The sequence below is a fragment of the Phacochoerus africanus genome, chromosome X (assembly GCF_016906955.1).
Source record: "Phacochoerus africanus isolate WHEZ1 chromosome X, ROS_Pafr_v1, whole genome shotgun sequence".
Lineage (NCBI taxonomy): Eukaryota > Metazoa > Chordata > Mammalia > Artiodactyla > Suidae > Phacochoerus > Phacochoerus africanus.
The window spans coordinates 128,571,781-128,599,565 of NC_062560.1; the positions used below are offsets into that span (position 1 = coordinate 128,571,781).

The window sequence follows — 27,785 nt, forward strand, 5'->3', positions numbered from 1 at the left end:
AACACATCACAACAACCTTTATTGCCCCGAGAAACCTCTACTCTTCCTGCTCCACCTGCCTTCCTGCAGGACCAGAGAAAGGGGGCCTTGGAGGCGCGAACAGCAACACGTAACACAAAGGGGCTCAATCCAGCGGAAAGCAAGCCCTGCTCATCCTGGACGGGAACTGGGTCCCCTACAGAATGCTGGGGGCGCGTGGAACTGCAAGCAGCGCGGGGAAACAGCAGCGGAGGGGAGCGAGCCGAAGTGCCGAGGGAGGCTGGGCTCTTGCGAAGCAGCCAGCCACGGGCAGGGAACAGGGGCCCCCTCACTCCTCCTTCTTGTCCGTGGGGCCATCTACCGCCGCCTGCAAAGGGGACAGAAATTGCAAAGCAGTGGGTTGGCAGGGTGCCCTCCTCCCCTTCGCCTTCCAGCCCCGCCACCCTAGAGGGAGGCCCAGCAGGGTGCGCCTTTCCCCAAATGCCAGGTAGCCAGGTGAGCGAGGGACCCCACCCTCAGCAGCACCCCACGGCCTGCCAGGGTAGGAACGGCCCCACTCCAGTGGGAGGGGGCACAGCTGGAAGCCTCCACTGTCACTCTTTTCTTAGAGCCCCGCCCTCGCAGCAATACCTCCTGGGCCTCCCTCGCCCGCACCCTCGTCCCCACGGCACCTCGGCATTTGAGTCCCTTCCAAGTCCCAGTTCAGGCTCTCTCTGACTCTGCACACCTTGCACAGGTCCCGCCGGGGAGCCTGCCCTGCGCTGAAGCTGTCAGCTCCTCTCCGCCCTCCATGGTGCCCAAACTTGGGCCACCAGGCACCAAGGCGGAGCTGTCAGAACCTAGGGGTGTCTGTCTGCTGGGCCCTCACGCCCCATTTCCAGGCCACCCAAGCTTCCGGATGCAGGTAGTCTGAGGGGCCTGGTGGTGGAGGTGGAGGCTGTGACCAGCAGCGCAGCCTGGAGCTCTCTGCCCCACCTCACCCCACAGCCCCCACAGCGGGAAGCCAGCAGCCGGGGCTGGCGTTTCCCCTGCGGTGTACGCGGACGAGAGCTGGACGCAAGGAAAGGAGCTTTGCTCAAGGGGGCACTGATGCTGGGCACGAGGCTAGGGCCCAGCTACCAAGGCCACCTTCGTTTGCAGCTGCCCCCTACCAGGCCACAGCCCTCCTGCTCAAGAAAGCGTTCCGGCTGTTGGACCCAGACTGGCAGCAGACTCAGCAGCAAGAGGGAAAAGGGGGACTGGGGGAGAGAGCAAGCAGCCAGCCCGCTGCCGAGGCCTCTCCCAGGGACAGGTCCGCCCCGAGGCAGAGGGAATGGGCAGCCAGCTCTGCGCCCGCTCGGGGGGTGGGGCAGGGTCCCGTTCCAACAGGGCAGGCGGCGGCGGCGTGCTGACCTGCAGCTTTGTGTGCTCCTCCAACAGGCGGTCGTACTCCTTGGTGAGGCCCTCCGACTGCTTCTGCATGGCCAGAGCCTCGTTTTCGGCTTTCTCCAGCTCTGCGGACAATACGAGCAGGGAAAGGGAGGAACGTTCAAAGATTAGGATTAGGGGAAAAGGAACCTCTGCTGGAGAGAGCAGGTGCAGCCACCCCCAATCTGTCCCCAGCCAGGGTGCCTGGGAGACCACTCCGCTCAAGAAAGCTGCCTTGAGAGCCTCCAAAAGTGGCAGAGGGCTGGCCGACAAGGCTGTGGCAAGCGGGAAAACACGGAGGATCCCCGCCAGCCCCTGTAATGGACGGACACCACATGCCTCTCAGCAGGGGGTGGGATCTCAGGGAAGCTGCCGACCTGGGACAAACGCTGCGGAAATGCCCAGGTCAGAGGAGGAGGCAGCTCTGACTGAGGCTCTCCCTCCCCACCCCGCCAGGCCCCTGGCGACGGGGCACAACGCCACTCCTCGCCGGGCGCTGCACGGGACACTCTGGACGTGGCCTCTGGGGCTCCCCGGTGGGACCCTGCCTGCACCGAGGAACCACTAAGCCCCAGCGGCTGGGGCTGAGCCCGGCTGCACTGGGGCTGGCCGAGCAGGGGCCATCTGCTTGTTTCCACCCCGGCTCCTGGCCCCTGCGTGTCTCTCATTGATACTTCGGCGTGAGAAGTGCGGCAGCCACTGGCACAGGCTCCAGACTTCTGGGGGCCGGGCGTGACCCGAGGACAGTGCTCACTCTGCTTGCTGACGGCCAGCTCTTCCTTCAGCCTCTTCAGCTCAGCCTTCAGGCTCCTGTTCTCTTCCTCCACCTTCCCTCCTGCGTCGCCGCCATCTAACTTGACTCCGCCCACAGCGGCTTCCTGGGAAGAGCGCCAAGGGCGGGGTTACTGGGGGGGGGGAGGCGGAGGGGGGAGGGAGGGGAGGGGGGGGGGGGCTCCAGCTCTGTCTTCGGGCCTTGGCCTCACAGGGATTCCTCAAGCGGCCCTGGGCACTTGCCCCTTCGGAAATGTCAGCGCAGAACTGGGCCACTGCTTATTTCCAGCCACCAGGCAAAGCCCAGGGCCAGCAGGGCCACCTGCTGCAGCTCGGAGGCCACACGCCCTGCCTCCTGTCTCAGCAGCTCTTCGGAGTTTACCAGTCCATCCAGTGACTCAATCCGCTGTCATCTGGGGATTTCTGCCAGTCGCCCCCAATTGACCAATGCCCTCCCTGCCCCTCTCCAAGCTTCACAGCTCCCTCCGGCCAAAGGGCCCTGAACTCGCCCCTACCCGTCCAAGTCTATCCTGCCTACGAATCCAAGGCCATCCGTCTCCTTCCCAGCTTGGCTCACACCTCACCTCCTGCGACGAGCCTTCTAGGACTGCCCCGCCTTGTCCCCGGCTGATAGCAATCCTTCTCTGGTGTTCTTCTGTGCTAACTTGCCCAATGTTCACAGCCCAGGGCGCAGCTCGTTAAGGAGTCATTAGTTTTATGAGGGAAGAGTCTGGCCTGGATGCAGTGGGTAGAGGCGAGAGCAGCAAGGGTGCCCCCTTTCTGAGTCCCCCAGACGCCTCCGCCCATTCACCCAGCTCCTCCATTTTTCCAACAACAGCGGTACCACACGTTTCCCAGCCTGAGAGGCTAACAGTGGCCACTGTGGCCCATAAAGAATGTCGCATGGGGGGGGGGGCAGTTAGGGAAGGCCAAACCCACCTTCTTCAGCTGGTCGTTCTCTTCCATGTACTTCTTGGCTGCTTCACTAGCGCTCTCTGCCTGCTTTTTAAAGGCTTCATTGGAGGCCAGCAGCGTGGCCTGCTGGGAGATGAGAGTTACCAGGCGTCTAAGCAGGCTGGAAATGTTTACAAAAAGAAGAGAGAAATGAGCAAAAGGAAGAGGGGGAAAAAGGCTAGCGTGAACTTCTCTTGGTTGCTCCCACCCCACACCTGCCTCTGGCCTAGACCTGTCCCTTGGGGTTGCCAGGGCAGCCAAGCAAAACGCCACGGGCATCTGGATCTGGCAACGCGATGGCAAAGATGGCGCCGGGAGCTGTCCTCTGCCACCAGAATGATTAACAGCGCCCCCCAAAGGCTGTTCACAGACCTGGGGCTCTCCTCCAGCCCCAAAGGCACAGGAGGCAGGAACATGACAGGACGCTCGGGACCAGGTCTACCTACCGCCTAAAGGTCTAGAACCCAGTGCTTTCCAGGGCAGGGCCCAGACGGGCTAAAGAAGCCACGATACCCCTTCCCTGAGTGCGAGGCCGGCCTCGCCCTGGCAAAGAAGAGCAGCCAGTGTTGGGTGCGCTTCCAACAGGCCAGCTGAATCCTCGAGACGACGTGAGGCGGGCGCCACTGCTGCCCCATCTCACCTTCAGAGGCTCGGGAGGCGGAAGCCAGTGGTCAAGAGCCAGAAGCCAATGTAACCTGTCTGACCCCAAAGCCTGAGCTGGCAACCGCGACGTGCTCGCAATTTCCAGGGAGCCGCTTGCCGGGCTGACGAGAGAGATGGAGGTGACTCTCCTCTCCTCACCCCTTCCCAGAGCACACCTGTGAGATAGCATCGCCGCAGTGAGGTGGCCAAGGCGAGGGGGACGAAAACACAAAGAACCAAGGCCCAGACCAGCCTCGAGAAGCAAGCAGGCAGCAGCTGGGCACGCGCTGCTCCATTTCCCGACAGACAGACACCTTGCCCCGAGGCGTCAACTCGCAGGAGAAGAGGACAGGAGAAGCGGGCAGGCACACCTCCCCACATGCCTGGGACAGGCCGGGCCGGCCACAGCTCCAGGAGGCGTGGGACAGGCAGAGGCCCTGGGGACGAGAGGAAGACCCAGCGTGTCCAGGGTGTTCCCACAAGGGCTTGCTCAGAGGAGACAGAGCAGCTGAGGCCGCCCGCTCCCAGCCATGCCCTCTGGCCTTCGCAGGGCTCCCGTGGACGCCTGCTGTTCCGAGGGGCCGTGGGGCCTAGGGAGGGACAGGAGAGCAAAAGGGGCACCCCGCTCTCCCTGGCTGGGCCCTGGCAGAGCCCCTGGCGGGAAGGAGCCCAAAGCACCCATCACACTTCCTGGTTGAGGGAGAGGCTCCAGGGGCCCCTTGCAGGAGGGGAAGGGCCAGGCTACTGAGGCCTGGCAGGAGAGGAGAGTTTCCAGTGACATGTGCTCTCTAAAATTAGAGACCAGGACCTCGTGGCCCAGGGCTCAGGTTTCCCTGTCTCAGCCCCAACTGCCCACCAGCCTGCCCCCCGCCGGGTGGAGCCTCCGCGGTGGAGGGAGCTCCTGAGTGCCCCAGGAGCCAGAGAGAAGCAACAGGCCTGAGTCACAGCAGCAGGGTGGCAGTCAACAGAGGAGCCCAGGAAAAAAGGCAAGTCTGACTAAAGCCCAGCCTCGCAGGCACAGAGCTCTCAGGCAGCCCTGAGCGGATCCCGGCGAAGTGGAGCAGGCGACTCCTCCCAGCTGGCGACTGGGGTGGGGGGAGGGCACGTGTGCCACCTGGCGGGCCCAGCAAGCAAGGAGCAGGCGAGCCCAAAGGTGCCGCTTCCCCTTCAACACCCCCCCCCCCCGCCCCCAACGAGGCTGGGGAGGCGGCTGACGCGGGCCGGACTCCAGCAGCACTATGAGTGACCACAGCTGTCGCCCCAGTTACCCAGGGAGGCCGGGCCCAGGGTGGTAGCGGCAATGATGACCACGGCAGTGCAGAAGGGGCCCCGCTCTCCTCGGTGCCCTCTCAGGCCAGCCCCAGTTGCAGAGAACCCAAGTTGCCAACCAGAGCCCCGGCAAACAAGGGGCAGCAAGTACAAGAAGGGTTCAGGGGGCCTCCCAAAATCTCAGCCTGCTCAGCACCCCAACCCCACCCTTTAGGGTCTAGGCCGCCCTCAGCACAGGGTGGGAGCCTGCAGGGGAGGTGCCTGGCCTCGCCACCTGTCTTTCTCTCCATCCCTGTCCTCTTCCTTCCTGTTAGACCTGTTCCTCCAACCCAGCCCCAGATTCTGGGTAATTCCTCCCTCCCACCAGCCCCAGTCCCTCCTCCCTTGCTCCCTCCACACCACCCCAGGCCCTGCCCTGCCCATGCCGCCAGCAGGACCATGGGTGCCCTGGCTGCCCAATCCAAGGAGCACCCTAGAGTCCTCGGGCACTCGCTCTGTAGCACCTGGCGCAGCTGACAGTTCAGCCCCTGGGAATTCTCCTCTCCCTGCCTCGAGCAACCGTCGCTGCCTGTCAATCTCAGCCCCAATAGGATTTATCTCAGCCAGACCCTGACACCCAGCTGCCTGCTAACCGGTGGCTCCTGGGAGGCCCCGAGACGCGTCCAACTCAGCTGGTCCGAGACAGGCCAACCGGCCCTGCACCGCGCCGCCCGCGGTTGAGGGCATCGCTGGTCGAGCCAAGCGCTCCTGTCTGCACGCCAACTGGGGCCCCAGTCATCCCTGCCGCCCCGTGGCTTCTTTCCTGGGTGACTTTCATCGCTTGCTAATAGGCCTCCTCCCCTGGACCGTACAGCTTTGTGATCCGTGCCCCCGAGGAAGGGCAGAGTGACCTTCCTCCAAGACAACCTGACCACGAAGCCCCTCTGCTTCGATCCCTCCGCCGCCTGCCCACAGCTCTCTGAGAGCTGGCTCCTGTCCCCTCACTGCCCACACGGTCCCCTGCTCTAGTAACACCAAAACACTGGCTGCTCTTGGAACACGTCAGCCCTTGCCTGCCTGGTCTCCGTGTCGCTGCATGTCAGCCCGCCGGGCTGACATGGCTTCTCCCGCCTCTTTGAGAACCCGTGCTGATGACTCAAGACCCGACTCAATCACCACCCTCCCCACAAAGCCTCTCGTGAACCTCCCCGGGGCCCCTTCTGGGTGTTCCCATGGCAGCCCCTGCGCCTGCTCTCAGCGGGCTGCATTGTCCTCTGGTCGGCCTGCATCGCTCGGTCACTTGCTCCTTATCTGGCTGCCCAGCTGTAAATGCCTTCAGGCCAGGAACTGCACCTTGGACCCCTAGATGGCCCTTACCTGGCCCACTGAAAAGGGGCCTTGCAGGTGACCTGCCCCGCCCACAGGTGCGAGACTCCCCCTCGGGCCCGGGCGGAATGGGGGTCTGAGGCCCTGACTCTCCCCAGACTCAGCCTTGCCTCGGCCCAGCCGCACCAAGGGGGACACAGGCAGACACACGGCTTGCCAGTCAGTCGAGCAAGTGACAGGAAAGAGCAGTGGGAAGGCACCACGTCAGACCCGTGTTGATGAGCCAGCCAGGCTTGTGACTGCAGTGCTGCTGAGAAGGCACTTGGGAAAACACTCATCACCAGAGCTGGGGGCAGAGCCCAGTGCCCCGGCCCAAGTCCAAAGGGTGCCCCTGTGGGGCCCCAGGCTAAGCCAAGAGCAACACTCCCTAGCGCAGCCGACCAGGCCTGCCCAGGAGCTGGACTTCTAGAACGTCTTACTGCCCTCCCCCACAGTAGGCGCCATGCTCTTGGGCCTGCCCTCCATTCAGCTACCCTGTGCCCCCTTCGAGCCTCCACCCCTTCCAGGTACCTCACTGGGCCCTTTCTGGGTCCATCCCCTCGATGCTCTGAGCCTCCGCCAGGACCCAGACCCAGGGCAGAGCGGGGCACATGGGGCAAAGTGCTGAGCTTCCGAACCGCCAAGTCTCGACAGCCTGGAGCAAAGGGCTGGTGGACCGCTCTTCCCTCTCCTGCTGGCTCTCCTCCATCGCTCTCCGCTCCACCGCCCGAGGACGGCTTTGCAGACAACTATTCTTAGCTAGCTGTTTCTGGACTACAGGTGAGAACTACAAGCCAAAGGGATTTCCCAAAGGTACAGGGCTGGCAGAGGGGCCCTGGGATAACTGCAGCCAATGACAGAGGGAGAAGTCAGCACACGAACCCTAAGAGAATCCAGATGTGTCCTTGGCGGACAAATGTCATCCCCAAATACCTGCCTTCAACTGGGCTTTCTTGGTAGGATGTTTTGGGACGCTGAGTGGGGCTCTCATGCTTTTCTAAAAGGTTGAGTAAACAAGAGAAGGCAGGAGAGAGCCAAGCGTATCAAGTAGCAAAGACGTGGTTCATATGCGCTTCACATGGATCCTGTCTCCCTCCTGTGGGCGAACAGGGGGAGGCAGATGTGCCCTTAGCAGGAAGTGGGGCGAGAGCAAGGGGGAGGAGGGTCCTCCCAAGTCCCCAGGGGAAGAGTCTGTGACTGTGGCCAACCCGCCACCGCCAGGTGCTGCCTGCTCACTAACCACGTACCAGGCATCTCCCAGGTGCCACACCCTTGGGGTCACTGGGCCCTCGGGACCGCACCACAAGACAGGTAGGCGGGCAACTCCCCTTGGCCCGGCTGCCCAGCGGGAAGCTGGTGTCACAGCGCCACCTGTTGATGCTCCAGGCTGACGACGGCGCAGCCTCAGGCGGCGCGCCGCCGCAGGGCAGCAGGTCGATTCCAGGTGAGCCCGCCCCAGCTGTCCAGGCAAAAACAGGTTGGAGAGGCCTGGGGAGGTGGCCACCCTGGCAAGGAGCCAAAAGCCAAGTGATGCCCCAGCAAAAGCTTCAGACAAAGCAGACCGGTAGTAACGGGGCAGGAGCCACCCCAGGAAACCCTCACCTGAAAGAGCCTCGAGTCATAAAAATAAGGAGGCAGCAGAAGAGGAAGAAGGGTTTTCTCAGACGGATCCAGAGAGAATCTTCTGAGGACTCTGCCCAGGAAGTCTTAGGAGTGCATCTCAGCACAGAGCCTTCCAATAACCCGAGTTCACAGAGGTTGCAGAAAATGGGAGGGGCCAGAATGGGGAAAGGCCAACGCCCTGTAGCAATTCCAACTTAAGCGCAGGTGGCACCTGCCTACCCTGGGGACAGTGAAGCCAGCTAGACGGGGCTGGGGCATGCAGCCCTCTTTGAGCTGAAGAGAAGCAGTGAAAGAGCTGTGTTTCGGGGGGTTTGTTGTGCTGCCTTCTTGAAACCAGGTAGCACAGGGATTCTGTATAAACTGGGGGACAGAGAACAACTGAAAAAGGTCAGACAACCTAGGCCGTCACTCGGGCGCTAAAAATGCTGGTGGCCTCGTAGCCACTTCAAGGGAGTGGGAGGGAGGGAGCTGTCGACCCAACGTGCCCTGCACAGTGCTCCAGCCCCAAGGCGACAAGACAGCATCTCCGGCAGGCGATGTGCTAGTGCGGGGCTCAGAGCCCAGGAGACGCGCCTGGCCCAGGGCGGGGAACCAAACGAAGCAAAGGTGGCATCAGCTACGTGGTCCCACGCAGAGGCCACCAGCAGCCCTTTCCGTTTAAATGAATTCAAATGACATTAAACGAAAAGTCCAGCTCCTCAGTCACACCAGCCACGCTTGCTTACAGCGAGGGCATGTCCATGCTGCAGGCCGCTGGTCGGCCAATGCCAGGCTAGAGGAGCCCACCGGCCCCTCCCATCTATAGCCCGGCTCCCCGCTGCCCCGACCCTCTGCCTTCAGAGAAAGGGACCCTCTTGGAAGGTCAGGCTTTTGATGACCGTAGAACCAGCAAGAACGAACCCCTACTGCTTGGCACCCTGCCCCCAAAAAGGCCATTCACCACCTGCTTTTAGAGCCTGAGGAAGAGACTACTTCTGCCCCAATCAAGTAGCCGAGCAGACAACCTGTCCTGTAAAAGCAGCCTGTGCTCATTCCGACGCATGTCTGCCAGTCCTCCCCGGAGGCTTCGTAGGCTACTCCCCCCACTTCACCACGGCTCCCCTTCTATCAAGCCCCCTCCTGGACCCAGCACCTAGAGTATACCGGCTGCAGCTGGGGTGAGCTGGGCTCAGGGGGGAACTAGCAATGACTGCGCTTGCCAACAAGGTTCTTCCCCATTTGTGGTCTTAGAAAATGACGGCAGCTGAGGGAGTTTCCGTTGTGCTCAGTGGTTAATGAACCTGACTAGCATCTGTGAGGACGTGGGTTCGATCCCTGGCCTCACTCAGTGGGTCAGGGATCCAGGCGTTGCTGTGAGCTGTGGTGGAGGTGGCAGATATGGGTTGGGTCCAAATCCTGTGTGGCTGTGGCTGTGGTGTAGGCCTGCGGCTATAGCTCTGATTCGACCCCTAGCCTGGGAACTCCCATGTGCCTTGGGTGGGGCCCTAAAAAGACAAGACAAGAAAATGACAGCAGCTGATAGCTGGATCCCTCTACATGGCCTTCTGAGCACAGTGGTCCTCTCCTTAAAGCGCTTTATCTTGGGGTTGGCCCCCAGCATCAGCTGGTAAAAGCCCCTTAGTTACCTTATCTAGACAGGATTTAAACAGTGGGAGGAAAAAAAAAAAAAAAAGCCAAGGGAGCTCCACTGTGGTACAGCAAGTTAAAGATCCAGTGTTGCCACTGCAGCGGCCTGGGTCGCTGCAGTGGCTCCGGTTCAATCCCTGGCCTGGGAACTTCCACATGCCGCAGGCATGGCCAAAAAAATAAAGACAAAAGAAGAAAGTTAAAACAACACCCGCAGAGTAACCTGGGAAATGGGAACAATCACTAGTGAGCTAAGGAGTTACCGTTAGGTTCTTGGAAGGTGTTTGTGTGCTTACGATTTCTTAACAAAGTCTCTCTCTTTCAAGGGCACACACCAACATATTGGTTTACCGACAGACATGGTATTTGGGATTGGCTTCAAAACAACCCAGAGGATAATGGGAAGGGGGCGGATACACCGAGACTGGCCAGGGAGACACTCGCTACTGACGCCGAGTGACACCCACGGGGGGCTGCTCCTCTGCTCTGTCTCTACGGGTCGTCTGCGTGGACAAAGCAAGGGCACAGGCAGGGCCGAGAACCCCGTAGCATCACCCGCCTGGACGGCCAGGGCCCTGAGGCTTCCTCGGCTTGCCCGGCTCCAGCTCCTGCGTGGCCTCTCCCTGGGGCAGCCCTTCCCGCAACCTCTCGGCTCTGCTCTGCCGCCCCCTCCCCGCACCCAGCCTGGAAGCTAAGCCCTGAAGGCCAACCCTGGCCTTCCCCTCACCTCCCTGCCTGGCCCCGGCACGGCCCTCCACACGAGGGGACACCTCCACAAAACTGTCACCATTCTGACGGCTTCCAGCTGGCCACGAAGCACTCCCCACACACCGGGCACGAGCTGGGAACACAACCCGAGTTACCGCCACCCTCAGGTGAAGCGCGGGCAAGAGGCATCCCCGCCCCCACTCCACGGGTAAGGGAAAAGGCTCCAGAGAGCGACCCGAGGCCACATGGGATCCAAAGTCCACTCTCACCATGTCAGCCTGCCTCTCAGGGCCACCATGGGCTGCTGAGAGTCCCTTGGGCAGAGGGAAGAAAGTGCCCATGACCAGGGCGAGTGGCAGAGCCCGCGCTGGATGTTCATGCCCGCCTGCCAGGCTCACATGGCCTGCTCATGCGCGTGGTGGCTCTGTCTTCTCTTGCCACTGGCACGCACACTGGCAGTTGCATGGGCACTATCTGCAGGGCTAAACGCTGCTCAAAGGGTCAACCCGAGGGCAGAGTGCCCGGCTCACTAGATGGATTCCACCCCACCAGTGGGTTAAAAGAGCTCAGTCACCTTCCAGGAGACAACCCAGCCCCCAGGTCACTGGCTGCTAAGCAGGGGGACTTAGCAGCAAAGCACACACAGCTCCATCTGGACTATGGTGACACAACCCCGCCCCAAAGGGGTAGGCAGAAAACAAGAGATAACTGGTTTCCTGTTACCTTTGTGCTAACTGCTTAGAAATGCTATGTCTTAAATACTGTATGACATCACTTGTACGTGCAAATCTAAAACATACAACAAAGTAGCGAATACAACAAAAAAGTAGACCCACTGATGTAGCGCAAACTAGTGGTTTAAAACCCGTATATAAAAGAAGGAAAACAATTTAGAAAAAAGATAACCGTCACCCAAGTTCAGGTCATTACCATCGAGGGGCCTCATGCACGAGGGCAGTCCTCCGTGGGTCTGGGTGGTGACCACTGCTTTGGTCCTGACCAGTGACATTCTAGCAAAGGCAGAGGAAACAGAGCACGGCTCTCTCAGCATGAGCAACTCAGCAGAGCAGGAGCCTCCGCGCAGCCACACCCACAAACACTCCAGAGGGACAGCGGCCTGCTGCGGTCCCAAAGCAGCAAGCAGGTGCTAAGGCAACGGGGGAGCAATAATGCACGAGACACAGCCTGCCCCTGCCGAGTCTGCATGAAAGGTGACTAGCACCACACCCCTGTCACAGCCAGAGGCCCGCAGTGTGGTACTGGGACCAGGGGCCTTCACGTCCTCTGGGCGCCTAGACATGTGTCGTCCCTGCCCCGTCCCCCATGGGGTTCCTGCTGTCAGCGCTCAGGCTTCCAACCTAAAACGTGGCACAGCCGTTCGCTGAGTTCAACCTGGACACGGGCCTAAAGCCATCCCCGTCTGCCCAGCACACTCCACTCAGTCCCTAAGGTGAAGGCAGCCCTTTGTATGTGCCTGGCCCTGGCCCAGAGCCCACCAGACTGAAGGGGGTGAGCCTAGGTGCCCAGGCGGCAGGTACCCCACAGGCTGCCAGGGACCTGGGAGCACAGCTCTCTAGGCCAGCTGGCAGCACAGCACGGGCCTCACTCTGCATGAAGTGAGGATGAAGGTCGCAAGGAAGCAGGAAGAGGAGGTCTTGGCCGGAGCAGCAGGCAAGAGACCACGGGGATACTCCAGGAAGGGGACCCGACGGGCTGGTTCACAACTCAGGGAGCCCCAAGCAGAGCCTGCGGAGGGCCGCACGGAGGGCTCGAGCCTTGATGCCAGAGGTGCTCTGAAGGCACTGTGGAAGCAGGGGCGGTAGGATCGGTTACACGTGGCAGAAAGGTCACTTGGCTGGGGCGGGGGCACACTCTGGGGGAGGATGGCTGGTGGCAGGAAGCACGTCCCAGGGGGAGAGGCTCCGGGGGTGGGCAATGGGGACAGAGTTTCAGTTTGGAAGAGAAAAAGCCGGCTGGAGGCTGGCTGGGCCACAGCGTGCAGGAGCACGCACCACCGCGCCGCACGCTTCAGACAGTCCATGTGATGTTTGTGTATTTTCCGCACAGGAGCAGACCGCGGGGGACAAGAAGGGGCAGAGAAAGGAGTGTGAGGGCCTGGGAAGGCAGCAAACTGCCCCACGTCAGGACAAAAGGCCCCGGCCCCCGCCGACTCAGGGATGGGACGCATTCTTTAAGCTGGGCTTCCCTCTTCAGTGATGAGGGCTTCTCCCTCCTGCCCTTGACCCCAGCAGCCCCATGAGGAAGCAGCGCCATCCACGGCCTCTCTCTCCCGCTAAGCCTCTGCCTCTCCCTGCACCTACTGCCGGGCTCCGCCCCCCACCCCTGCCCTGGTTCCGGGCGTGCCAGCGGTCCTCTGGGTGCGGCCACTCTGCAGGCGCCCACAGCAGACCCGCCACCACCTCGGCTTCAGAGGCATGGCGTCCCCACCTGTTCCTCCCCTTTCTCCCCTCACCCCTCGAACCTATCCTCCTCTAGCCACCCCTACGGCTGAGGCCTGGCTCGGGCCACCAGCACCTCTCAATCCAGTGACCTCTGACTTGGTCCTCCTACTTCCAGGCCCTCCCCCTCTACCCCATCCCAGACGCTGTGGCCCACGTGTGGACACCCGCCTCTGGCGTGGCACTGCTGGAAAAAACTCGGCACTCTCCTGCACAGGGGTCGGATACACTCTGAATCTGGCATTCGAACCCCTCCATTCTGCCTCTTGCCCAAACAGCCTACTGGGGTTCAGGGACTGAGCCAGTACCCACCTGCCAGGGAGACGTGTGCAGAGATGGAAGAGAGGGCTTTGCCCTGTTTGTGATTTATCAGAAAAGTGAGGAGATGGGCTTGATGTTCACCTGGGGGGAACTGGTTAGACACCTGAGAACACTGGAAACAGACGGGTCGTCCTGGAACAACGTTCATGACAAATTCGGTGGAAGATCCAAGTTCCCACGTGATAGTTACAACCTGACCCTGCTTTTTTGCCTACAACAACAACAAGTGGTAGTTGCTATTAGGCATAGAAAAAGTCTAGAAACATATGTGTCAATAGTGGTTACAAGAGAAGACTTATTTTCTCGTGTGCGTGTGTGTTTTGCTTTTTAGGGCCGCTCCGGCAGCATATGGAGGCTCCCAGGCTAGGGATCGAATCAGAGCTGTTGCTGCCAGCCTACGCCAGAGCCACAGTAACGCCAGATCCGAGCCGTGTCTGCGACCTACACCACAGCTCACGGCAACGCCAGATCCCAACCCACTGAGCAAGGGCAGGGACCGAACCCGCAACCTCATGGTTCCTAGTCAAATTCGTTTCCACTAAGCCATGACGGGAACCCCCCTCGTGTGTTTGTTTAAAGCCTCAAATTCCTCCAGTGGCTGCATGCTACCTGATGACTTAATAACCCTCAGATGTACAGAAGAGACTAAGAAAAGTCACTGGACTCATTAAACTAAGACAAACAAGAATGGTACACATTGTGTACTTGATCCAGACACCATCCTACCAAAATCCAGGTAATAACTACTCCGGGAAAACAACAGCCCACGATCCAGTCAAAGATGGGCTACAAACCAACGATCTGGCACTAACAGTTCAAAGCAACGCAAACAAGCTGGCATTTATTTGATCAGGCGATCGGAACTAGGCATGAGCTCAGGCTTTGGCCACCTAGAACACCATGCCAACTCGGGCCAGCCCATCTCTCTTGGGCTGCCCTTTCCCATTTACAAAAGCCCATAGAATTATGAAGGGTTATTAAAGTCCTTACTGACTTCAAACAGAACCAGAATCCAAACAGCTCGCTCGCTCTCGCTCACACACACACACACACACACACACACACACACACACACACACACACACACACACAGGCAAAGCCACATGGCTATTTAGTCTTCAAGAGAAGCTCTTACTTTAACAGGTGAAAACATTCAGGGCCAGAGGCAGAGCTGCTTATCCAAAGCCACAGAGATGCTGAAGTGGCGGCACTGGCCTGGGGACTCCAGTCGCCTGACTTCTGATTCCTCGTCCTTCTTCCTATGCTGCCCACCCTCCTAAGAGCAGACACCTAGGCTGTGTGGAGGTGTGTGCTGCTGATCTGCACCCCATGACGTTCCAGGAACTCCTCCTGTGTAACTGCCATGGAGTGTGGTCTCCCCGCAACTACTCTACCTCATCCTTCCTGCAGCGGCACTGACTCGTGTACAGTAACGCTCAAAGCTTTGCTGAGCTAAGCTCCATGAAACCAAACTTGACCGAGCAATAAGAAAGAAACAGCTCTCTTGTTCTTTCGCACAAGCTTGTACGCAGCTAACGTGAGCTAGTGGTTCGTCTGTAAAAGAACGTATACAAAAGTTCAAAGGAGCACGTAAGCAACGGCACTAGCCCACACAGCATTAGCCCACAGCGCTGACAGAGGAGAAGGCAGTCTCCAAAGAGAAAGCGCTTCCGGGAGTCCCCGCTGCGGCACTATGGGATGGGTGGCGTCTCTGCAGCACCAGAAAGCAGGTGCGATACCAGGCCCGGCAGAGTGGGTTAAGGATGCCACACTGCCCTCATCTGCGGTGTAGGTCACAACTGCAGCTCGGATCTGACCTCGGGCTGAGGAACTCCATATGCCACAGGGCAGCCGAAAAAAAGAAAGCGCTTCCAAAAGTACAGGGCAGAAGGAGCGTGGTTTCTCAAAGAACCAACCAGGTGCGTGAGGAGAGCAAGAGTACTTACTCCAAGTGGTTTAAGTGCATGTGACCACATATAACCGGACCCTCTGCTGTCTACCAGAAACTAACACAACGCCGCAAACCAACTATTTAAAAGTGGTTAAAAATAAATACACACACACACACACACACACACACACAAATGCACTTCACCGTGTCCAGGCCCAGGTGAATTCCATCTCAGGCAGCGTAGCCCACCACACAGCCAGAACCACTGCCCTCCTCCTCTGGCCCCCAGGCCAGTGCATATGGGGAGATGTGCCAGAGCAGTGCCATCCCAGCACTATGGGGTCACAGGGGGCTCAGCGAAACACCTGCCTCACCAGCCCCAGAGACAGACTTCAGGGTCTGCGTTTCTGACAGGCCCCCAGATCCGGCCGAGGCTGCTGGCCCCAGCAAGCTGCCGGGGGACCAGGACACCACCAATCCATTTCCAATGATTAAAAAAAGAAAAGGCAGAGTTCCTGTCATGCCTCAGGGGTTACAAACCCAACTAGGATCCATGAGAACTCGGGTTTGATCCCTGGCCTCCCTCAGTGGGTTCAGGACCCAGCGTTGCCATGAGCTGCGGTGTAGGGTGCAGACGGAGCTTGGATCTGGCGTTGCTGTGGTGTAGGCCAGTGGCTGCAGCTCCTCAACCCCTAGCCTGGGAACCTCCACATGCCACAGGTGCGGCCCCAAAAAGCAAAAAAGAAAAGGGAGAGAGAAAGGAACATCACGCGTAGGACAGACCAGAAACACCCCACGGCGGAAAGCGGTTTTCTAACAGCAAAAATGTCAAACCCGCTCACACACGTGTGAGCAGGGGATTAAACACGCAGTGGTCTGCGCACGTGACAGAACACTGCACGGCCATTAAAAAGAAGAGAGGGCTGCACAAGTCATTTGGAAAAACTGCCAAGGTATCTAATAGGCCCAAAAAGGCAAGAGGAGTTCCTGTCGTGGCGCAGAGGAAACGAATCTGATTAGGAACCGTGAGGTTGCGGGTTCGATCCCTGGCCTTGCTCAATGGGTTAAGGATCTGGCGTTGCTGTGGCTGTGGTGTAGGCTGGCAGCTGTAGCTCCAACCAGACGCCTAGCCTGGGAACCTCCAAATGCCGCAGGTTCGGCCCTACAAAGACGAAAAAAAAAAATTTTTTTTTTTAAAAAAGGCAAGAGCAAAAAACCCCCACAGCACTCGTAAGAGAAAAGTTATATAAGTGCACAGAATTTTTACAAGTTCAGAAACACCCCCGTTATTACATACAGCTATCTCTGAGGTTGAAAGTCCAGGGCACCCACCCTCTCACCAGCCATTTCTATATTATTTGAAGCTGGGGAGGGGGGGCTTTGTTTATTTTTACAGTGAGCAGGTGTAACTAAGAATCAGCATTACAAAAATGATAGTGTTTCCAGCCGGCTGCAGTATGAGTCGTGTGGATGTCAGGTCTGGACAAGAATAGTTCTATGGCCAATGTCATGCAAGGAGAGAAGTTCCTCAAGGGCCAGAGCCGCCATACAGGATCTGACTCCTAGACTACAAAGGGCTACGACATCTTGGGAAATTCGAGACACAGATCCTATGTGAGCAACTGGTGAATCCACACTGATCCTCGGGGTCACTGTTTTCTTTTCTAAGAAGTCACACGAAAAGACTTTTTTTGATTAGCTACTAGACAGGGACATGGGAGGGAGTGGCGGGCACAGCAAGGCCTCTTTCGGCTAAGATGGAGCGGTCACAGATGTGTGGCGTTACCCTACTCTGCATCTGCCGAACACTCACAGAACTAGATGCTGATGTACGCTCTAACTCAATTTCTAAAATCAACTGCAGGAATTAGGCTGGAGCACGGAGCCCCACAGGGCCGCACAGAGGACTGAGCTGAGCACACTCACTGTCTGGTAGGCCTGGCTACCCGCTGTCCCTTGGCCCGGTCAAATAAGACCTGCCCTGGAGGAGATCACAAAAGCAGAGCATTCACGAGAGTAAGACTTCGAGACCACAGCACATGGGAAAAGACACCACTCCATCTGCCGCCACTGCGACGACTTCTGAGTTTGCCATCTCAAGTTTGCCAGCATCTCTCCAAAGGTGGGGCCCCAAATGCAACCCTCCAGGTAGCGTTGGCTGACACGGGGCCCGGCAGGGCTGGTGCCTCCTGCCTTCACTGGAGGGCACTAAGAGCTCACGAGCTTTGGCAACAGCTCTGCCACTAACTCCTACTGAGCTGCAACAAGGCACAACCCCAAGTCTGCGAGCTCCTGTCCTGCCCTGTCTCCATGGCCTTTTATGAACCCACACACACATTTGCAAACGTATCCCTGTTAAAAACTCAGGTTTCATCCCAGTCAGCCTCACTGGTGAAGCCATCTAGATGGCCATGGATCCCGAACAGAATCGACTCTACCTGCTGCTCAACTCCTCCCAGCTTCCCTCTCCCCCTGCTCCTGTGCACCACGACGGACGTCCTCAGCAGAGAAACACTGAGCAGACCAGCGGCGGAGCGCGAGCGGCTGAGACCTCTCTTTGGATGGAGCTGATCCAGGCAGTAGCCGCTCACAGAGACAGGAGCCCGGCCAACACTATTTTGCCAACACCGGGCCCACACCTCAGTATGTGGTCTGCAAGAATCTAATCGAAGCAAGACGTCTGCTGACAATCCATAGGCACCAGATGGACAAAAGGCAGGGATGAGACTGCTAGAACCTGCTCCTTAAGAAGTCACGGTAGTTTCCTTCCCGCTTGAAAAACAGTCACAGGGCTGGCAAATGACTTAAGCTTAAGAACAAAAGACTGCTATGTGCCTAAAGGTCAGAGTAAAAGCTTAACCTTTTACCAGCTAAGTGGCTTTTAAAATAGTAAAAGAACTTATAAAATAGTAAATAAACCCTATATCCGCCACACCCATAGCCCCTCCTCACTTGATCACATCTAAAGAGCACAATAAAAGCGTGTGCTTTCTTGAGGCAGGGCTCTTGGTCCCTGAGACCTTGAATCTCCTGGTTCCCACCTTTACTGTCCAAAAAAAAAAAAAAGCCAAGGTAGTTTCTGATGATCCCTCTCTCCTCTCTAAAAGCATACAAGCTATTCTTTCTATGTATTTATTTTATTTTCTCTTATTTTGTCTTTTTAGGGCCACACCTGTGGCACATGGAGGTTCCCAGGCTAGGGGTCAAATCAGAGCTGTAGCCACCGGCCTGCACCACAGCCACAGCCACAGCCATGCCGGACCTGAGCCAAGTCTGCGACCTACACCGCAGCTCACGGCAACGCCAGATACGCCAGATCCTTAACCCACTGAGCAAGGCCAGGAATCGAACTTGCATCCTCACCGAGAGTAGTCGGATTCGTTAATCACTGAGCCTCGACGAGAACTCCAAGCTATACTTTCTAGAACACAGTGTGAAATCAAAGTCAGACCACACCTTCCTACTCGTTATTAATTTCCTCACCTACTCCCCTCTTCCTTTGGAAACTGGGCCGCTTGCCTGTCTGGAGTCTTCCAGAATCTCTCCTAGCCTGCAATTCCTCAAGGAATTACAATTCCATCTGCAAATGACCTCAAGAACCTCTGGACATAATCCCATCAGTCCAAGTGGAAACGAAGAGGAGCTGGGTGCTCCTGCCATCCCCTGGCCCGCCTGGGATTTCAGTTCCCTCATCCCAGGACTTCCTTCCCCCTTGACCCTCTGCCCGCCCTTTCCTGACTTCACACACAAACAGCACAGGGACTGACTGGCTTCTCCCCGGGCCCTGCTGTGCTTCATCATCCAGAGCTCACGGCGGGCATTTACCTCCCTGATGCTCTTCTGAAAACTCCCCGTGCTCTTCTGGTGCCGTCTCTAGTTTTCTTCCCGTCCCTTCTGTCTTTCGGAAGAAATCTAAGCTTGTCTGGGAGTCCCTCCCGCCCCCAAGAGCCTCTGTGGCCTCCTCAGACACAGCCAGTTCTCTCTCCACCCCTTGGCTCACTTGCAGTTGGACTCAGAATTCTGCTCTGAGCCTCAGTCCTCCGGGTCTGCTTCCCTTTCCATCTCAGACCACGAGATCTTACTTCTTTTTTTGGAGCTTGCTGAAACCCTAAAATTCTGGCTGTGTGTCCAACGTGGCCCAGCCTTCTCGGTTCCTAACTCTCAGAAGCTGGAAGACGACAGGCTTGCAGATCGCTCCTGTGATTAAATGTATCCCCTTGAGAAGCCCTTTCCAGCTCGCACCCCCGACCACTTTCCGACTCTGACCCACAGAGGCCAGGTTCACCTGAGCAGCGGCCTTTTTTCTGAAAGTGAAACCCAGTCATCGCAATGCCTGATGAAGGCTGTCCAGGTGACTGAGAGAGAAGATAACCCAGCCCAAGAACCCACGCACTCATCCTGCTACTACTACTTCTCTTCCTTTTAAATCCTAACCACTAGACCACCAGGGAACTCCCGCTTACCCCACTTCTGACCAACGTCACGGCAAGCTCTTCCCAAGAACGCCCAGAAGCCCTTGGCCTGAGCACAGTGTCTCATTCCCTGCTAGTGAGCAACTTGAGAACAGCCAGCCTCCCACACCCCCACCAGCACTCCTGTGAGCAGGAGGCAGCAAACCAGCCCCCAGGCTCCAAGAGGTCACACGCTCCTGTGACAAACAGGTTTTCATGTGGCAAGGCCCTGGGGACAGGGTCGGACTCAGCCCCTTCGTGCCATTTCTGCCCACTCTTCGTCCAGAGAGCAAGATGGGCATGTGTTTGTCCCAAAAGACGGCTGTGAATTACAACAGAGCCAGAACTTGGTCTCCCGACCTTCCGGCCAGCCCTCTTCCACCCTCCACACTGCCTCTGGAGGGCAGGAGGAAAACCAGAGGCCTCTGGGCAACCTGGATCCCCCGACCGTAGACAGGGCCTCCAGTTCGAGACCGGAAACTGAGCAGGGAAAGTCACAGGCCAGCCCAGCGGTCCCTTCACACTCCTCGCCCCTCCCCACTCACAAGGACAGCAGCAAGGAAAAGCCGGCGATGTAGAGGTTCCTCTGGGCCCGGAAGAGCTTCATGTGGAAATGTTCCACAGCCCCGGGATTGTTCTGCAGGTTCACCTTCTCGGTCACGTCGTCGTACTTGCGAATCTCACGAAGAGCATCTGTGGCGGAGCAGAGAAGGCACGTGGGCATTTAGCTCCCACTCGGGCTAGACTGGGCTGTCCAGGCGAGACAGGCGGCAGAGATTCCGCCTCCCCTGCCGCCCCGCTTCTACACACGCGCTCTGGGGGGGGATGCCGTGACAGAAGCTCTGCCCTGGGACCCGCCCTCCCCGCCGGCTTTTCTCACATCACTTCCTGGATCCCTTCCACCCAGGCCATGAGCTTGCTCTCCGTGTCAAGGTGCTAAGGGAACCCGAGATGCTGCTGCCAACGGAGGCAGCTCCCACTTCCCATGGCGCCCCCAGTGCCTGGTTCCTGTTTATCTCAAATTGGGGCGGCTGACTGCACTGATAAGCCAGGGCAGTCCTGTTTATGGAAATGCCTGCTCCAGGGGCACGAACTGCCTAGGATGCAGAGCTAGGATGCCTGGCTGTGGAGGACGCCCGCTAAAGAGGCAAGGGTTTTCATTTCTAAGCTTTCTAATGGGTTTTATTATTTAAACTTTTATTCTAATTACAAAAGAAATCCACGCTCACCAAAAATTCAAACATACCGGAGAGGCAGAGAAAGGATGACACGATCACCTCCAACTAAAGCAGTCATTTCCAGTCCTGTCACCCAGTGTTCTTTTCTTTGTAATACACACTTCAGAAATTATCCCAATTACAGGCTTAGTGTCCGTCTCCCCCAAATTAGACTACACACAACCAAGAGAGCAATAATCTTTTCTATTAGATCTCCAGGGCCTAACATGGTTCCAGACACACAGGCAGCACATAAACACCTGCGGAATGGTGAAGAGCCTCCGCTCCAGAGAGCGGCTGCTGGCCACAGAGCACTCCGGCTTACCCCCATGCTCACAGCTATGACTTTGCAGAATAGAAATAAATCCGACCCGTATCTACTGCTTTTCCCCCAACTCTGAAATATCTTTTTTTTTTTTTTTTTTGGTCTTTTTAGGGCCACACCCGGGGCATGTGGAGGTTCCCAGGCTAGGGGTCAAACTGGAGCTGCAGCTGCCGGCCTACACCAGAGCCACAGCAACGCCAGATCCAAGCCGCGTCTGCGACCTAGATCACAGCTCACGGCAACGCCAGATCCTTATCCCACTGAGCGAGGCCAGGGATCGAACCCGCATCCTAAGGGATACTAGTCGGGTTCGTTAACTGCTGAGTCACGACGAACACTCCCTGATTATCTTCAAGTGCCATGTGTCGATTTATAACATTACACACGTTCCACGTATACATAATTTCTATTCTGTACACCCTCCCACAGTCTAAAAAGCATGGACCGCCTCATGACGTGCACGTCATCATCGCTCAGGGGGGATACTGATCACCTCTGCCTTGTTTCAAGTTTAGGGTGTGTGCTGCCTAAGCGAACACCTAAGACATCTTTTTAGGTCAGTGTGTGATGATCCGCCTACAGAGGGCTCTTAAATGGACTCCCATGGGAGAGGGCAAAGCAGCATCTGGTTCCTGATTTCTGGTTTGAATCGGAGCTGTAGCTGCCAGACACAGCCACAGCCACAGCCACGCCAGATCCGCGCCGCGTCTGTGACCGATACCACCACTCACGGCAACACCAGATCCTTAACCGAGTGAGGCCAGGAATCGAACCCACATCCTCATGGATGCTAGTCAGATTCGTTTCCGCTGAACCTCGATGGGAACTCCCCAAATGTCTGTTTTTTAAGCCACCTAGTCTATGGTATTGTTGCTATAATAGGCCAAACTGAGACGTGAAATTTTAAATGTTCAAACCATTCATTTCATCAATTCCACCTCTATGACTTTTCTCTTCAGAAGAATTTGCATAGATGTGTAAAGATACGCCGCCTATAAAGAAAAAATTAAGTTCCGGTATAGGTCTATGACAAAATATCACATAATCTTTAAAACGAGATTGCAGTTTGGGGAGTTCCCATCGTGGCGCAGGGGTTAACGAATCCGACGAGGAACCATGAGGTTGTGGGTTCGATCCCTGCCCTGACTCAGTGGGTTCAGAATCCGGCGTTGCCATGAGCTGTGGTGTGGTGTAGGTCGCAGACACGGCTCAGATCCCGTGTAGCTGTGGCTCTGGTGTAGGCCAGTGGCTACGGCTCCGATTAGACCCCTAGCCCGGGAACCTCCGGAACCTCCATATGCCGCGGAAGCGGCCCAAGAAATGGCCAAAAGACAATAAACAAATAAATAAATAAGAGATTGCAATTTAAAAATGTCTAGATACGTGGAAAAAGTACAATCCAAAGCAGTGTGCACTGTGATCTGAATCCAAGCCTCAACAGCATTTACTATTTTAATAAAGACAGCAGCATAGAAAATACCTGTGGAAAGATAGATACCACAGACGTTTTTCCCCCTTTTGTGGCCACCCCCGAGGCATATGGAAGTTCCTGGGCCAGAGATTAAATCGGTGCCTCCACGGAAACAAGCTGGATCACTGACCCACTGCACCACAGCGGGAACCCCACCACATTCTTTTAATGATAGTTACCTGTGAGATATGAGATCATGAAGGACTTTCTAGATTTGTTGATTTTTAAAGATGCGTTGGAGTTTCCACTGCAGCTCAGCAGGTTAAAAACCGGACTAGAATCCACGAGGATGTGGGTTTGGTCCTGGCCTCACTAAATGGGTTAAGGATCCAGCATTGCCACAAGCTGCAGTGTAGGTCGTAGATGTGGCTCGGATCTGGCATTGCTGTGGTGTAGGCTGACAGCTGCAGCTCTGATGCGACCCCTAGCCTGGGAACTTCCATACGCTGCAAGAGCGGCCCTTAAAAAAATACGTCTTCCACATCCCCAAACCCCGGCACCTTAAGGACCATCTTGGCCGGACTGGGGATGGGGATGTCGGATCAAGTCACAAAGCAACGTGCTGCCCTATCTCAGGCCTTCGGCTCAGGGCAGTTGACCCTGGACCCTTATCAAGCCCATTCCCCCAGTCGGATGTGCCCTAAGCCCCTCCCAGTGAAGGCTAGGGGCCAGCCGGGGCTGCAGCTTGTAGCTGGTTATAGCATTAACATTTGCTGCTAGCTAACACTTAACGTGTAGGTAGAAGCCTCTGCAGGCCTCTCCAGATTACACTTCTCACTGTTAGGATAGGACGCGGCCTACCATCCCAGCAGGATAGCTCTCCAGAACTTCCAAGCAATTCTCCAACGCCCCCCAAAACAAGAATGGCACCTTTGCCAGCTCCTGGGTTCTACAGAGAGCCTCCCCCACCCACTCTGCCATACTAGGAGAATTCACGGAGTCCGGCTTGCAGAGGCGGCAAGGCCCCAAGTGAACACCCCCGGCACAGTCCCTCCGCACCCCAATTATAGCCCCATAACCATACCCAAAAACAAAAGCACACACGCTCAGTTCTGAAACTGGGCTGCCTGGCTTTTCATGCACAGGGGAAGACATGCATATCCCTTACCTTCTCTGGACTGAGAGGCCTGAGGGTCAGGGAGAGAACCCTGATTGGAAAGAGCTGCCTCTTGGGGGCTCTGCCAAGTTATTTCAAGGACAGCGAGGTACGTGGGCAGCTGGTACCCACCCTCCATGGCTCAGAATGGATAGGCCGCACCTCATGTGCTCAGAGGCAGTCCTGCCTAAACATATCCCATCAGGCCCAGAGACATGAGAAATGAGAAATGCCCAATGCTGCAGCTAGTGGGTGCGGCCGTCACGCTCCCCTGTATCACGGCCCCCTGGTCTCCCACCCCTTGCCACATTTCTGGTGGGGACTCCGGGAGAGAGGATGAGCAGGCAGTGCACCTTGGAGAAAGGACCGCTGTCTGTGCCAGACCTGAGCCAGTACTTTGGAGTCCGAGCAGAGGGACATACCGATCACTTGCCACAGCAAAACACATGCTCGACAGCCAGACGACAACTGCATCGGTTCCTCCGGTCTCTAAACAATCGTGCCACCACCTGGCCCCAGGCCCATCCCCGTGTATCTTTCAAGCCCCTGCTGGTGTGCACCTCAGTGCAGAGTTTACAGAACTTCCGAGCTGCAAGGACTTGGGAAAAAACCTCGGGTCTGACCCAGATCCAAAGACGTCTGACGTTTGCCCCCTATATTTGCTACCAGACCTCTTGGTTCCCCCTACACAGGGCACAGCAGCTTCCTTCCCAGCTAGGCTCCCTGTCCACTTTGTCGCTCGGCCCCCTATTCGAGACCTGTTTCGGGCACTAAGAGAGAGACAGATGCTGCTAAGTGCCTGGACAGCAGTGCTACTTAGACCAAGGTCGGCTCAGGCCAGTTAACTTCTCTTGGTTTCAGCTCTGGAAGGACCCGGATCTGCCCAAGCCATGAGGTGGTCGTCACAGGGTGCACAAGGGCTGCTGGTCAAAGTGAAGGCCCTTCCAGCAGTATCTTCATGGATGAAGGGAGCCTCGTCCCCCAAGAAAAAGACAGGGGCACTTAAGTGGGCTGTCTGAGAAGCCAAAGCTGTACACGATTCATGGGACATGGCACGGGGCTTTGTGGCAGAGGCCCCAACAAAGGGTCTAGGTCAGGTAGCCGCCCTCGGCCACAGTTCACTCACCAATGACCAGCAGCACGAGGATGACGATGAGAACCACAAAGAAGGTGTTGCCATAGGTCACTACCAACTCCACAAGGCGGGACTTGAAAATCTTCTGCCATCTGTGAAGAAGACAAAAAGGCTAACAAGGCCTGAAGAGAAAAAACACACACTTGGGAGCCAGGGCCCAGAGAAGCAAAACTCAGTTTTGCACCCAAGAGCGTTAAAAAAGGAGAGGAAAAAACAGAAAAAAAAAAAAAAAAAAAAAAAAAAAGCACGTCCACGTACAGATATTTCACAAAATCCACTCTTTTTTTTTTTTTTTGTCTTTTTGGGGCCGCACCCGCGGCATATGGAGGTTCCCGGGCTAGGGGTTCAATCAGAGCTGCAGCCGCCGGCCTACGCCACAGCCACAGCAACGCAGGATCCGAGCTGCGTCTGCGACCCACACCACAGCTCACAGCAACGCCGGATCCTCGACCCACTGAGCGAGGCCAGGGATTGAACCCGCAACCTCGTGGTTCCTAGTTGGATTCGTCAACCACTGAGCCACGAGGGAACTCCTCAAGATCCACTCTTAAACACCATAGGCTCTGGGGAAGGAAACTTAACTTCCCCCTTCATAGTATCAAAACGCTCGTCACATACACATTATTTCTTTAAATGGTTTCCCACGTGACCAACCTGATTCATCTAGGCCACCACCTCCCTTCACTTCTGTCCACAAGTACTTCAAGCTACCGCTCTATCACAGAAGAGCCTTTCGAAACCAATAACTACCCATAACGCCGCCACCAGACCTCAAGAAAATCAACAAGACTCTCCCTCTTGCAGAGCCAGAACCCTTAAGTCCGAGTGTCCTAATTACTTTTAACGGCCGGTTAGTTTGAATCTGGGCAAGGTCCTGATCCTGATGCTGCGTTCTCTCCATGAACATCTTAGATCTCCCCTCACCTATAAGCTCCCCTTCTCTCGCCCTCTTTTGTTCTTTCCCAATCTACTGCTGCAGAAACCAGGCTGTCTATCCTACAGGGCTTCCCAGGTCGCAACTTCAAGGGGGCCTCGGCCACCACATTCCCTGTGAACTTTAAGGGGTGATTCAGATCGGGCTTTTGTCAAGAATATGCCTCAGGCACTGCCGTTTGCGTTCTATCACCTCAGGGGTATCTTTTTTTTTTCATCAAAAAAAAAAAAAAAAAAACAGCTCTTAAAAAAAAAAAGGCCTGAAAACTCAGCCGTACTCATAACGTTCCAACTTAAGCCCAAATGTGTTTCATAGCATATAGAACTCAAGTTAATCTTCAATTAACGTCTCACAGGTCCCACGCTGACTGAAAATAAACATGGCTTCGGCCTTCACGGGCTGAGTAATGCTCCTGAGGCCACCAGGCAACGCCAGCGAGCGTAGTTAGGGGGACAAAAGTCAGCAAATCATCAGCAACGTGACCCGGGGTGCGCAAGTCTTGCGGGTCCCACAGGGCCATCCCCTGTACCCCGGGGACCCAAGGGGCGGCAAGAGGGTCAGACCCAGAAGCCTAAGTAGGTCTTCTCCCCTCTCAACCATTCTGAAGGCCAGAAAGATCGCAGGGTGCAGAGGAAAGGAACTCGGTAGGATGTGCGAGCGCAGGACTGTGGGGAAGGCTGGTGACGAACACAGCCCTGCCACCCCCACCCCAGACAGGTTTTACCTGTTCCCGTCTGGCCCAGTTCTAGGGTCCGAGAGCTCTGCACACGCGAAGCTCGGAGCTCTGCCCCAGTCGGCCCCTGCCACTTGCTGGCCGGGAACAGGCCGTACCTTTTGGGAGAAATGAAGGGAATGCATAGAAGCAGCACAGCGAAGACCTCCGCATAGAGGAAGGTGGCAACCGCAGTCCACTGCAGACTCATCCTGGTGCTAGAAGCCTTCCAACAGGGAGAGGCGCGCCGGTTTCCTGAGAGAGCACAGGAGAAATAGGCGGCGGCGTGAGAGCTGGGCCGACTGCAGCCCAGACCCCGCCTGGAAGCACCCCCGAGCCTTTAAAGCCCCGGCTCGGCCTCAGGACGCGCAGCCAGGGCTGCTCCGAGGCCCGGCAGTCCAGCGCGCTGAGCCAGCCAGGGCCCCCTTCTGGAGGATTCCTTGCCCCTTTTCCCCGTGGAAGCCAGGAGCCTCCTTGCGCCAGTCCAAGTGGGAAGGCGCTTTGAGGAGAGGCTCGAGCAGACGGGCGGCAAAGCCCGCCGGGGGGGAGCTCTGCGGCGAGGCGCCCCCGCCCCCGGGGAGCCCAGGAGGCCCTTCCGTCCGCAGCCCTCGCCACGGAGCCGACAGAAGCGGCAGCACCTTCCGCGGCGGGAGAGAGACCACCGCGCCGGCCTGCGAGGGGCGGAAGGTCTCCGGGCGCCTCAGAAAGGCCGCAAGAGCGACTCCTAGAGGACGCGAGCCGGGGCCAAAAGCGAGGGCAGCTCTCCACCAAGCATCTCACAGCCCCGGCCGGAGAAAGTTCTCGAAAAACTATCTCCTCCAAAACCACAGGGGCCTCCCCCGGCAGCCCCGGCGCCCAGCCGGCTCCGGACAACCCCCGACGGGGCCCCGAGCGGGCACGCCCTCCCGAGCCCCACCTCCGCGGCTCCTCCGGACGGCACTCGGCCGTCGCCCCCCGCCCCCGGCTCCACCCGCTGCCGCCCCGGCCCTGCCCCCGCACTCCTGGCTCAGCCCTCGGCCCCGCAGCCGAGGCCTCGCCGCGCGGCCCGCCGCTCGCCCTCGCAGAGAAGACGGGGGACCGCAGCGGCCCCGGAAGCCGACCGGGCGCGCAAGCCGCCTCACCGAGTTCTCCACAGCCACCACGCACGCCTCGTCGCCCCCAAACTCTCCCACCACCACGCCGGCCCCGCCCCTTCCCCCGCAGCCGGAACCGGAAGCGCCCTGCGGGTCCCGCCCCGCCCCCAAACGCCGAGAGGCGCCTTGGCCCCGCCCCCGAAGCGCCGCGAGGCGCCCGTGGCCCCGCCCACGGGCGCTTTCCGCCCCGCCCCCGAGCCTGGGCTCCGACGCCCAGGACTGGGGAAGAAGCGGCGCCTCGGGCGCGTCGGGAAACAGGGCGGGGCCTGGGCGGGAAGGCGCGGCGTTGCTTCTCTAGCCCGCGCGGTCGTCCCACG

At 57.6% G+C, this 27,785-nt stretch overlaps 1 protein-coding gene and 1 non-coding gene across 3 annotated transcripts; both read right to left on the reverse strand.

Annotated features, from left to right (window-relative positions):
- Positions 1-27,548, reverse strand: BCAP31 (B cell receptor associated protein 31). Of its 2 annotated transcripts, none has more exons than XM_047764101.1 (8): positions 27,457-27,548; positions 26,455-26,590; positions 24,681-24,781; positions 19,991-20,138; positions 3,097-3,232; positions 2,141-2,264; positions 1,372-1,472; positions 1-346 (listed from the first exon to the last, which is right to left on the reverse strand). In XM_047764101.1, exons 2-8 carry the CDS (start codon positions 26,544-26,546, stop codon positions 308-310), a joined length of 741 nt encoding a protein of 246 aa, XP_047620057.1. In that variant the 5' UTR covers positions 26,547-26,590; positions 27,457-27,548; the 3' UTR covers positions 1-307. The 2 variants fall into 2 exon arrangements, with proteins under 2 accessions (XP_047620057.1, XP_047620058.1); XM_047764102.1 differs by lacking the exon at positions 27,457-27,548 and adding an exon at positions 26,974-27,228.
- On the reverse strand, positions 21,421-21,526 carry LOC125118995 (U6 spliceosomal RNA). The gene has a single exon (XR_007132962.1). It is a non-coding gene; the product is annotated as a U6 spliceosomal RNA (small nuclear RNA).
- Positions 27,549-27,785: the final 237 nt, after the last annotated feature.